This window comes from Pygocentrus nattereri, chromosome 12, assembly GCF_015220715.1.
Source record: "Pygocentrus nattereri isolate fPygNat1 chromosome 12, fPygNat1.pri, whole genome shotgun sequence".
NCBI classification, from domain to species: Eukaryota; Metazoa; Chordata; class Actinopteri; order Characiformes; family Serrasalmidae; genus Pygocentrus; species Pygocentrus nattereri.
Window position 1 is genome coordinate 32,448,141 of NC_051222.1, and position 12,375 is coordinate 32,460,515.

The window sequence follows — 12,375 nt, forward strand, 5'->3', positions numbered from 1 at the left end:
TTTGGAAATTAGTCTTCATGTATGTCTGGGCCCACTGCAAGCATTTCTGCTTGTGAGCACTGGTTAGGGGTGGCCGAATAGTAGGTTTATGCACCACAGCAAGCCTTTGAAGGATCCTACACCTTGAAGTTCATGGGACTCCAGAGGCACCAGCAGCTTCAAATACCTGTCTGCTGGTTTGTAATGGCATTTTAGCAGCTGCTCTCTTAATCCGATGAACTTGCCTGGCAGAAACCTTCTTCATTCTGCCTTTATCTGCTCTGAATCAGCCACAAATCTCTTCACAGTGCGATGATCACGCTTTAGTTTTCGTGAAATATCTAATGTTTTCATATCTCGTCCAAGGCATTGCACTATTTGACGCTTTTCGGCAGCAGAGAGATCCTTTTTCTTTCCCTTGGAACCTGTGGCTTGCTTAATAATGTGGAACATCCTTCTTAAGTAGTTTGTCTTTTATTGGGCTCACCTGGCAAACTAATTATCACAGGTGTCTGAGATTAATTTCAGTGATCCAAAGAGCCCTGAGACACAATACCATCCATGAGTCTAATTGAGAAACAAAAAAATTCATCTTTATGACACTTCAATCCAATTTGCATAATAATTTAGAACATGGTGTAAAAGCGGTCACCATAAGTGCTACCTTTTTAGAGCTGGGTTTTAAGCCCTGTGTGAACTGATGAATGAACAGCTTTTGTCCAGAAGATGCTCTTTTAGAACTATGACCTACACACCAACAATGTTGTTGACCATTGGAGTAGCCATTCTAATTAGAGCATTTCCTTTGATTGTATTTGTTGTATTCATTGACTGTACAGGTTACTATGATGGTGTCTCCAGGAATGATACTTTGTGCGTCTCTGGTGATTCAGTTCATGGTTCTGGGTGAGTCACAGCTGTTGCATAATTATTTCCTGTGAAGTCAGACTCAGAAAAAGCTAGTCATCAAAAAGAAAAAATGCTCCTAAATATCTCCATAGTTTCTCATAGGCAACAATGAGATCAGACAGAAAGTCAATGGAGACTGTCAATTCACCTGCTGCTCAGATACACCAGCAGGCACAACCTCCTTGTTTCTACCCTCATTGTCCAGTTTATCAGCTCCACTTACTGTATAGCTGCACTTTGTAGTTCTACAGTTACAGACTGTAGTCCATCTGTTTCTCTGATACTTTGTTACCCTGCTCTTCAGTGGTCAGGACCCCCATGGACCCTCACAGAGCAGGTACTATTTGGGTGGTGGATCATTCTCAACACTGCAGTAACATTGACGTGGTGGTGGTGTGTTAATGTGTGTTGTGCTGGTATGAGTGGATCAGACACAGCAGTGCTGCTTTTAAACACTGTGTCCTCTCACTGTCCACTCTATTGGACACATCTGCATTGGTGGGTCATCCTGTAGATGTAAAGCCAGAGACGACATCTCTTGCCATACAGTATGAACTAATCATCCTCTAGTCCTTCATCAGTAGTCACAGGACGCTGTTGGCTGGATATTTTTGGTTGGTGGACTGTTCTCAGTCCAGCAGCGACACTGAGGTGTTTAAAAACCCCAGCAGCACTGCTGTGTCTGATCCACTCATACCAGCACAACACGCACTAACACACCACCAGCCGGTCAGTGTTACAGCAGTATAAGCTGTACCATGTGATATTTTTTGGTTAAAGTTGGAATGCATAGTGTTAAATACCAGGAGTGCACAATGTAAAGCATGAAATGACAAATTAAAAGTCAGTGGTGTTGAGTTGAATTTGACAGGAGCTTCACTGAATGCGTGAAAAGAAAGTCCAGGTAAAACTCACCTGTTCAAAATAGCCTACTCTCTCTGTTGATGTTGTTTATATATATATAAACCCTACATTTTCTACAGTGTCCTTGAGTGTCGAGAAAGGCGCTTTTAAATTAAATATATTATTATCATTATTACTTGAAAAGAAATTTGAAATAAGCCAGTTGCAGTCTAGAAATAAGTATCTCTGATAAGCCATCTTAGAAATGAGCTGAAGTGAAGAGTTTATGCAGCATTTTTACTGACTGAGACCCAAACAGTGAGAATTTACACAATAATTTGTGTTGCAGGAGTTGTTGCTGAGGGTGAGTGGGCTGTGAACTACATCTCTAAATCTGTCTGTGCTCTAAAGGGGTCTGAAGTGACCATGAGCTGCACTTACACATATCCAAGTGACCACTCAGTCCAAAAAGCTTTCTGGATGAATAAGCTGGTGACAGGTGGAGAAGGTCCTAACCTGTCAAATGATCCAGAGTACAGAGGCAGAGTTCAGTACCTCGGAGATAAACAACACAACTGCACTGTCCTACTAAGGAATCTGACAGAAAAAGATCAAAGTAAATATTACTTCAGATTTATAACAGACCAACCTGGAGGAAGTTGGCAAGGTACAGGTGGAGTTGATCTTTCAGTCACAGGTAAGATCCATCAGCAGAAATAAGACACTAATTAATTCACTGGAGTTCAGAATCACAAAGCAGTTCTATAATACATAGCCCTGTTTTCAAAAAGTTGGGATGTGCAAGAAGTAAAAAAAAACAACCACAACAAACATAAAAAAAACAATGCGGTGATGTGCAAATGATTTAATAAAATCAAAAATACAAAAATATATGCCCATTTCAAATTTGGTGCCTGCAGCCCTTTTATAAAAAGTGGGGACGGGGGCAATGAAAGACTGGCAAAATTGTGTAATGCTTAAAAAAAAACAAAAAACCTGGTGGTTAATTGGCAACAGGTCAGAAATGCGAATGATTCTCAAAACAGCATTCCAGAGAGACCGAGTCTTTTAGAAGTAAGTGTGTGAAAGACTGTGGGCAATGAATCAATATTGAGTGAACATTTAAAATTAAATTAAAGGAGAACTGAGAAGATACTGTAGTAGAAAATACTGCATGGTCTCAGAAACCGAAAACCACTGTGAACCACAGTTTGTTGCTGCATCTGCAAATACAAGTTAAAACTGTACCATGCAAAGAAGAAACCACATATAAACAGGAACCAGAAATGCTGCCTCCTTCTCTGGGCCTGAGTTCAGGTAAGATTGACTGAGGTGAAGTGTCAGTTTCGTGTGTTCCAACCAATCCAAATTTGAAATTCTTTTTGTAATTTGTGGACACTGCATCCTCTGGACTAAAGATCATCTGGCTTGTTATCAATGCGCAGTTCAAAAGCCAGCATCTGCGAAGGTAAAGGGGTGCATTAGTACACATGGCATGGGTGACCTGCACATCTGTAAAGGCACCATTAATGCTGAATGATATATACAAGTTTTGGTATTAAAAAATGTCATTTTCAGGGAAGGCCTTGATTATTTCAGCAAGACCACATTCTGTACGTACTACAACAGCATTGCTCTGTAGTTAAATAGTCTGGGTGCTAAACTGACCTGCCTGCATTCACAGATTGAAAACATTTGGTGCACTATAAAGCTAAAAATACAGCAAAGGACAGCTGAACTGTTGAGCAGCTGAAATTCTATATAGGCAAATGTGGGACAATATTTCACTTTCTATACTACAGCAAATGGTCTCCACAGTTCCCAAACATGTACAGAGTGTTGTTAAAAGAAGACGGGAAGCAACATAGTGGTAAACAGGCCCCTGTCCCAACTTTCTTGAAATGTGTTCCTAGCATTAAATTCAAAATGGGTATATATTAAAAAGTAAATAAATACAATTTCTCAGATTCAACATTTGATATGTTTCCTTTGTGCTATTCTTAAGTAAATGTGGGGTTTTAATGATTCCCACACCATTGCATTCTGTTTTCATTTAAATGTTGCACAGCATCCCAAATTTTTGGAAATAGGTTTGCTTTCACATCAGTCCTCGATACCACATGAGAAGAAAGCACTACTTAATGACCAGGATTCACAAGGATTTTAAAGTAAGACTGTTGATTTTGGATCAACTTCTGTTGCTGAGATACTTAAGACTCAACAGAAGCAGAATTAGACCTGAAAATGTATGTTTTTTTCTCGAAACCTCCATATGAATCTTGTAGCAGAAAAGTTATCAAGTAATATATTTGTTCATCAAATTTGAGAATGGAACAATGCTAATTTGTTTTCTCCATTTGATTCAGATCTCCAGGTGGAGGTTCCTGAGAGAGTGATAGAGGGAGATGAAGTCACTCTCACATGTAAAACCACCTGCAGTCTGACAGTCAGACGAGCATTCACCTGGTACAGAGATGGACATCCTTTATCATCCAGTACTGACCAACTCCACCTGCAGCCGGTCAGTAGGGAGGATGCAGGCAGGTATCGCTGTGCTGTACTGGGTCAGAACCTTCAATCTCCTGAGGTCACTCTTAACGTGAGATGTAAGTAAAGATTTAAGTTGTTTAAGTATTTGAAAATCCATTTTCCATGAATCAATTTTCACTGTGATGCATGCACTAATATTAGTAATTGTGCATTAGTTCAGTTTATTACCACATTATGTTAAATCAATGTCAGATCAAAACAAACAACAGGATCAAAATAAACAGCACGGTAATGATAAAGTTACACTGTAGCTATGATCTCAGCTACATACACTCCTTGGCAAAAAAAAAAGAAAAAGAAAAATAGACCAAAGACCAAAATATTTTTTTTGATGGTTTTGGCTGCTCAGTGTCCAGATTTAAACCTTATAGAGAAAGTTTGTCTTACATTAAACAGAAACAAGCCCAGCAGTATTTTTCAACTGTTTGAAGTGGCCAGTGCCGAGTGGAACAATATTGACTCTTCTATCTATAAAAGGCCACCAGCAAGACCCAAATAGTAATAATTTACTCACTTCTGTGTTTTGTGTTGCAGCTGTTGCCGATGATAAGTGGGCTGTGAATTACAACTCTAAATCTATCTGCGCTCTAAAGGGGTCTGCAGTGACAATGAGCTGCACTTACACATATCCAAGTGGTCTCACAGTCCAAAGAGCTTTTTGGATGAACAAGCTGGTGGCAAGTGGAGAAGCTCCTAACCTGTCAGATGATCCAGAGTACAGAGGCCGAGTTCAGTACCTCGGAGATAAACAACACAACTGCACTCTCAGACTGAGTGATGTGAGAGAAACTGATAAAAGGAAATACTACTTCAGATTTCTAACAGACCGACATGGAGGAAGTTGGCAAGGTGAAGATGGAGTTGATCTTTCAGTCACAGGTAAGATCCATCACAGAAATAAGACACTGTACTTCATTTGGGTGTTTACAATGCAGTAATGCATTTGTTCAGCAAAGTTGAGAAAGGAGCAGTATGAGTTTATTTCTCTGGTTCTCAGATCTCCAGGTGGAGGTTCCTGAGAGAGTGATGGAGGGAGATAAAGTCACTCTCACATGTAAAACCACCTGCAGTCTGACAGTCACACCAACATTCACCTGGTACAGAAATGAACATCCTTTATCCTCCAGTACTGACCAGCTCCACCTGCAGCCGGTCAGCAGGGAGGATGCAGGCAGGTATCACTGTGCTGTACTGGGTCAGGACCTTCGCTCTCCTGAGGTCACTCTTAATGTCAGATGTAAGTGAAGATTTATTTGTTCAAGTGTTTGTAAAACTAATCCAAACATCCCCAAACTGCCAGTTTAAACTTCAGTTAGATCAAAACAAACAACAGGATCATAACAAACAACATTGCAACAGTGCCATTATAGGTATGATTCCGGCTACATTGAGCACTGTTTTAGCCAAGTGTCACAATTGTTACCACCAGAGAGTCAGGAGTCAAGTGCAGGTTTATTAATCCGATCTCAAAATCAGATACAGGCACAGTCAAAGTCTGATAAGCAGGCAGATGATCAAGGATCAACACTTTAAAAGCTCAAACCTTGTATACCAAAAACCAAAGCAGAATCACAAGACATACCACTCAGAACTGTTTGCCATTACCCAAACAAAATTTTCAAAGAACTCAATTAAACACATTCCTTATATACACCTAATGGCAGACAACAGGAGATGGAGTGAAACGTTTACTGGTAACGTTTGGTAAAATAACCTCTATGGGCAAGGAGGGGAACTATCTGCAGGAGATACACCAGTCAGCATTAGGTTTTCTATTTTCTTTCTTTTTTTGAAACTTTGCCCCACCTTTTTGGAGGACTGAAGCATTCTAACTGACCTGAATAGTCTTGCAGGCTCAGGCATTATCTGGTCATCCAAATATACATCTGGGAATTTTGAAATTTTGGGCAAAATGTGGGTGGGAGCTTAGACTTATGGTGTGAACAAAATGAATGTGACCGTCTAGATCAATCCAAGGCCTCATAAAGGAAGAGTTTAAAGCATTGTCTCATGGACAACAAGCCTGTCTTTAGCCCATGAATGTAACATATGTTAGTTTTTCCAAAAAGCTCCATTAAGTCAGAGTTGCAATCAAAGTGGGATACACTGATCACAGGCCCACAAAATAAAATTTATTAGGATAATCAAATTTGATTTGTTTTCTGTGAATGTTCTCATTGTATAATGGCCAGTCAAATCATTATACAGTCCATCAAGCACCACCTTTTAGCCCTCCAATCACTCCTTAGCAACCATTGCTAGCTACCATTGCCTAAAGACTTCGGTTGGTCATCAGAATACCAGTGTTCGAAATTGAAGCCATAACTGGTGTCAAAAGCCTTGAGGACCTATAAATATAAGATCCTGTCCCAGGTAGAATAACCTATATCATTTTCCAAAGCCAAAAACAAGTTTACAAATATTGTCAGCATCAGTTTTCAGAAAATTTGTTTTCACTACAAAGGCTGTAATGGGTTCTGTCAAAATGTCAAAACAAACATCTGCTTCAGTGCATTGAGACATCAAATGTAAGACATAATTTGTACATAATATTTTCATGCCTGCCATGACAATGTGCTTAAACCTAAGATGATTTCTGTTGTCAGCTGCCTGATTTCATCTTATTTTTGTCTTCGTCATTAGAATATATAGGGTGATGGTTGCACTGCTTTCAGGAATGACCACGGACCAATGTTTTTACACTAAGGGACATTTTGTATTTAGAATTTGTAACTAACAAGTTGGACTACATACTTTTTACATATGTATCCAAAATATACAGTACTGTGTGAAAGACACATTTTCAAAATCTATTTATTTGTGTAGTTTGTGTTTATTTGCTAAGAAAAGTCTTAATATTTGAATAAACAAAATGTATAGAATATTAATTAATGACGATTTTTAAATTATATATATATATATATATATATATATATATATATGATTGTTCATATATGATCATATAAATAATAAATAGTGATTTTCTGGATGTTAATGTTTCTTTAACCATTTCCAAACCTCTCCTCAAGGAAGTCCAGTATTATATGTAGTTAAAAAGCAACTCCTAGTTTGACCAATCAGCAAATTGTGCTCATGATGTAATTGATGATATTAACAAGTCTCTGTGGCAGCTGTGAAGGTCATCATCATCATCATCATCATCATCATCGTTGACCGCTAGTCCAGATAGGATCACGGTAACAGTTGGGAGAGCAGAGAATCCCAGATGGCCCTGTCCCCCGCACCTTCCTCCGCTCCCAAGCCAACTTGTAGATATAATCCCTCCAGTGGGTCCTAGGACGACCCTGGGGTCTTGTCCTGGTAGGCCGTGCCTGGAACACCCCCACTGGGAGGCCCCCAGGGGGCATCCGGATCAGATGCCCGAACCACCTCAGCTGGCTCCTCTCAATGCGCAGGAGTAGCGGCTCTACTCGGAGCTCCTCCCGGATGACCAAGCTCCTCACAGTATCACATAGCGTGTAGCCCGCCACCCGACGAAGAAAGCTCATTTCCACCGCTTGTATTCAGGATCTCGTTCTTTCGGTCATTACCCACAGCTCATGACCATAGGTGAGGGTTGGGATGTAGATTGACTGGTAAACAGAGAGCTTTGCCTTTTGGCTCAACTCCCTCTTCACCACTACAGTCCGGTAAAGTGACCGCATTACTGCTGCCGCCTGTCCCAGCCTACAGCCGATCTCACGATCCCTATTCCCGTCACTCGTGACCAAGACCCCGAGATACTTAAACTCCTCCACCTGAGGCAGGTCCTTTCCCCTTACCTGGAGTGGGCATGCCATCCTTTTCCAGGCCAAAACCATGGACTCAGACTTGGAGGTGCTGATCCGCATACCAACCGCTTCACACTCAGCTGCAAACCACTCCAGCGAGCGCTGGAGGCATCCATGTGATTCCGCCAAAAGAACAACAACATCATCATCAAATAGCAGAGACGCCACCCTCCAGCCTCCACACATAATGCCATCCTGACCCTGGCTACACCCTGACACTCTGTCCATGAATATCACAAACAAGAGTGGAGACAGGGCACAGCCCTGACAGAGTCCAAGCTAACACTGAAAGAGTCTTACTTAATGCCAAGTATACCGACACAGCTCTCACCGGAGGACCTCCCACAAGATATCTTGAGGAACACGGTCTTAAGCCTTCTCCAAGTCCACAAAACACATGTAGACTGGGTTGGCAAACTCCCATGCCCCCTCAACAATCTGTGAGAGGGTGAAAAGCTGGTCCATTGTTCCACGTCCTGGACAGAATCCACATTGTTCCTGCTCAATCTGAGTTTCAACTATCGGTCGGAGTCTCCTTTCCAGGACCTTTGCATAGACTTTCCCAGGGAGGCTGAGCAGTGTGATACCCCGAAAGTTTGCACACATCCTCCATTCCCCCTTTTAAAAATAGGGATCACCACCCCAGTCTGCCAGTTCAAGGGTACTGTTCCCGAGGTCCATGCAATATTGCAGAGGTGTGTTAGCCATGACAGCCCCACAATATCCAGAGCCTTAAGCATCTCTGGACGAATCTCATCCACCCCCGGTGCCTTGCCACTGAGAAGCTTACCAACTACCTCAGTGACCTCAACCAGGGAAATGGAACTTGAAACCCCAGGAGCCACCCCACACACCACGTAAGGGAGGCACGTCTCCCGGATTAAGAATTTCCTCAAAGTGCTCCTTCCACCGACCGGCTGTGAAGGTATCAAGAAAAAATATGGACCCAAGAAATTCTTGTTACTTTTTTATTGTTTTTATGTTTATTTGAATTATGAATATGACTTTATTCTAATGTATATTGTGATAAACTCACTGCTGAGGTAAACTGTTTAAAGATTTGCTTAGATGCCTAAAACTTTCACACAGTACTGTATTTCTGCCTGTGCCCCTCTGGTAAACTAGATCTCTGTCCTCTAACAAAGCATTTGAAGTGGTTTCATAGAATAGGGTTTGTTCCTTGAGCACACCTCTGGCAAAAAAATTACAATAGTTCACTAGCTAGCTTGTTTTGCTTGTGTCATTGATTGTACTATAAATGTTAAAAGAGCATGGATTAGAAGAATTTGGGGGCAGATTTTAAAGGGAGCATATTTAATAGTGGCATATTTTGTCACACTCCTGTACCAAAGGTTTCAATGTAATCAGACTATTATTCTTGTTTTGAGATCACATATGGCTAATGAGACTATTCTTGATGATGAGCTCCTTGATCTTCTTGGTATGGAGGGTCTGTCGAATTTGTGTCATGTACCTTCAGGTATTTGACACATGAAGAGTGCCAGTGTTCAGTGTGAGATTGGTGAGACTCTTGGGGCAGGTTTTCAAGAAATCCAAAATGTTAATATATATATATATATATATTGATGTGTCCTCCCAGTTTCTCCAAAGAGCATCTCAGTGTCTATCCATCCCTCTGGTGAAATAGTGGAGGGCGGTTCAGTGACTCTGACCTGCAGCAGTGATGCAAACCCACCTGTGGAATATCACTGGTTTAAAGGAACATCATTAGCAGCAAAAAGAGAGACTTACACAATGAAGAAGATCAGCTCTGTGGACAGTGGAGAATACAAGTGCAGATCCAGTAATGAACATGGCTATAAATACTCTGAAGCTTTAAATCTGAATGTTTTGTGTAAGTGTGTGTTTATTTTGAAGGGTTTCTCTGTCCTAAAGCTCCAAAGCCCTAAATGGTTAGATAGACCTGCTGTTGTTTTTCTCTGTTTTCTTAGATCCTCCAAAGAACACTTTAGTGTCCATCAGTCCCTCTGGTAAAATAGTAGAGGGCAGTTCAGTGACTCTGACCTGCAGCAGTGATGCCAACCCACCTGTAGAGAGCTACATGTGGTTTAAGGATGCTGGAGCCTCAACTATAGGATCTGGATACAGTTACAGCTTCACCTTTGACTCCAAAAGCAGTGGGTTGTACTACTGTTTGGCTCAGAGTAAACACGGATCTCAGAAATCAGCAGGAATTCCTGTTAATGTAAAGGGTAAGAAATGCACATTCTTTTGCTGTGAAACATCCACAGTTTTCATAGTGTTTCATAGAACTGTTATTTTTTCCTTTTTGTGTCTCAGGAGACTACATCATGATTCTTTATGTAGCCTTCGGACTCAGCCTCTGTGCAGTTGCAGCTCTTCTTGTCATTGTTTGCTTGATGAGGTAAAACACACAGTTTTTGGAAACCTCTTCTAGTGTTGCACTTGTATGATATGTATACCAAATTGGCTATTGCCCCTGATGCTAGTACTTAAATACAGTATTTGTATCAGCAAAAGAAAATACTGATAACATAAAGCTATTTCTGACACACACACACACACACACACACACACACACACACACACACACATTACTGAATAACACGAATTGCACACAACTTTTTAACTGAAACAAGCAAGATGTACACACTTGAAATGTGTGAACCATCAAAAAATGGTTCTTCAAGGGTTCTTTAGTAAAGAGAATGGTTCTATGTGGAGCCATAAACACTGAAAGAACCCCTTGCATGATTAAAGTGTATATAATATTGTGTCCTTGTTTCTGTGCTCATTGAATATTTTCTCAGCCCCACTTACTATATTGGTGCACATTGTAGTTCTATAGTGTTCTTCAGTGATCAGGACCCCCATGGACCCTCACAGAGCAGGTACTTGGGTGGTGGATCATTCTCAGCACTGCAGTAACACTGACATGGTTGTGGTGTGATGGTGTGTGTTGTGCTGGTCTGAGTTGATCAGACACAGCAGTGCTGGTGGAATTTTTAAACACTGTGTCCACTCACTGTCCACTCTATTAGACACTCCTACCTTGTCAGTCCACCTTGCAGATGTAAAGTCAGAGACGACAGCTCATCTGCTGCTGCACAGTTTGTTGGTCATCCTCTAGTCCTTCATCAGTGGTCACAGGACGCTGCCCACAGGACGCTGCTGGCTGGATATTTTTGGTTGGTGGACTGTTCTCAGTCCAGCAGTGACACTGAGGTGTTTAAAACCTCCAGCAGCACTGCTGTGTCTGATCCACTCACACCAGCACAACACACATTAACACACCACCACCTGCCAGTGTTACTGCAGTGCTGAGAATGATCCACCACCCAAATAGTACCTGCTCTGTGAGGGTCCATGGGGGTCCTGACCACTGAAGAACAGGGTAACAGAGTATCAGAGAAACAGATGGACTACATTCTGTAACTGTAGAACTACAAAGTGCAGCTATACAGTAAGTGGAGCTGATAAAATGGACAATGAGCGTAATAAGGAGGTGGTCATAACGTTATGCCTAATCGGTGTGTATTAATTAATAAGATATTCATTAATATTAATTTCTTTCAGGACTTTTTTTTTTCAATTTCAGGACCGTTGTCCTAAATCATCTAGCAAGCATACCATGTAATGTTGCTTATGAAAGATCAAAATAAGGTAATATTGATAAATAAGTCACTATTTTTTTCCTCAGCAGGAAGAAGAGGAAGACCAGAAAGGCAGATAAACATGATTATCAGGTGACCCCAGACTGCAGTTCACCATGTTGGCACTGTAAAGACACAATGCCTGATACTTTGTACTTGCTTGCATTAATGTCCCTGTTTTTTCTAACTGAGAACTTAAATTACTTATGTTCTCTAACTTTTGTCTGTGCAGAATTTTGACCCTAATGCTAAGGATGACACATACACAGCTCTTGACCGCATGTCCAGGTCTCCGGATTATGACACTCTAGCAGTAAGTCAGTCCTTTTGCACTAGTAACTTCATTGGCAGCCACTATAATCAGAAACGTCTCTGATAAAGTATCATTGCTTACTCTTCATATGCTTAAAAGAACAGCTTAGTGTTTGTTCCTCAAACACTTTACAGATATTTACAGATGGTTTCGTTAAAGAGTAGAAGTTTGGGTTTGTGAAAGGCGCTATATAAATGTAACTTATTGTTATAATTATTATTATAGCTGGGAAGCGGGCATGTAATTTCTAACCATACAACACCTTCATAGTAAACATCTAACCCACCTAACCACCCACAACCCAGCACAGAATAGCACAACTAACATGTAAACACATGTATCAACAACTTAAACA

General features: G+C 41.0%; 1 protein-coding gene across 1 annotated transcript in view; it reads left to right on the forward strand.

Moving 5' to 3' along the window:
* LOC108413703 overlaps positions 1-12,375 on the forward strand; it is a 28,357-nt gene that overhangs the window by 1,251 nt on the left and 14,731 nt on the right. The window contains exons 2-11 of the mRNA XM_037543285.1: positions 819-885; positions 2,081-2,428; positions 4,098-4,337; positions 4,816-5,160; positions 5,279-5,518; positions 9,673-9,927; positions 10,025-10,285; positions 10,374-10,458; positions 11,755-11,800; positions 11,940-12,020. Coding sequence (XP_037399182.1) covers positions 819-885; positions 2,081-2,428; positions 4,098-4,337; positions 4,816-5,160; positions 5,279-5,518; positions 9,673-9,927; positions 10,025-10,285; positions 10,374-10,458; positions 11,755-11,800; positions 11,940-12,020 — 1,968 coding nt within the window. The remainder of the gene's footprint in view (positions 1-818; positions 886-2,080; positions 2,429-4,097; positions 4,338-4,815; positions 5,161-5,278; positions 5,519-9,672; positions 9,928-10,024; positions 10,286-10,373; positions 10,459-11,754; positions 11,801-11,939; positions 12,021-12,375) is intronic.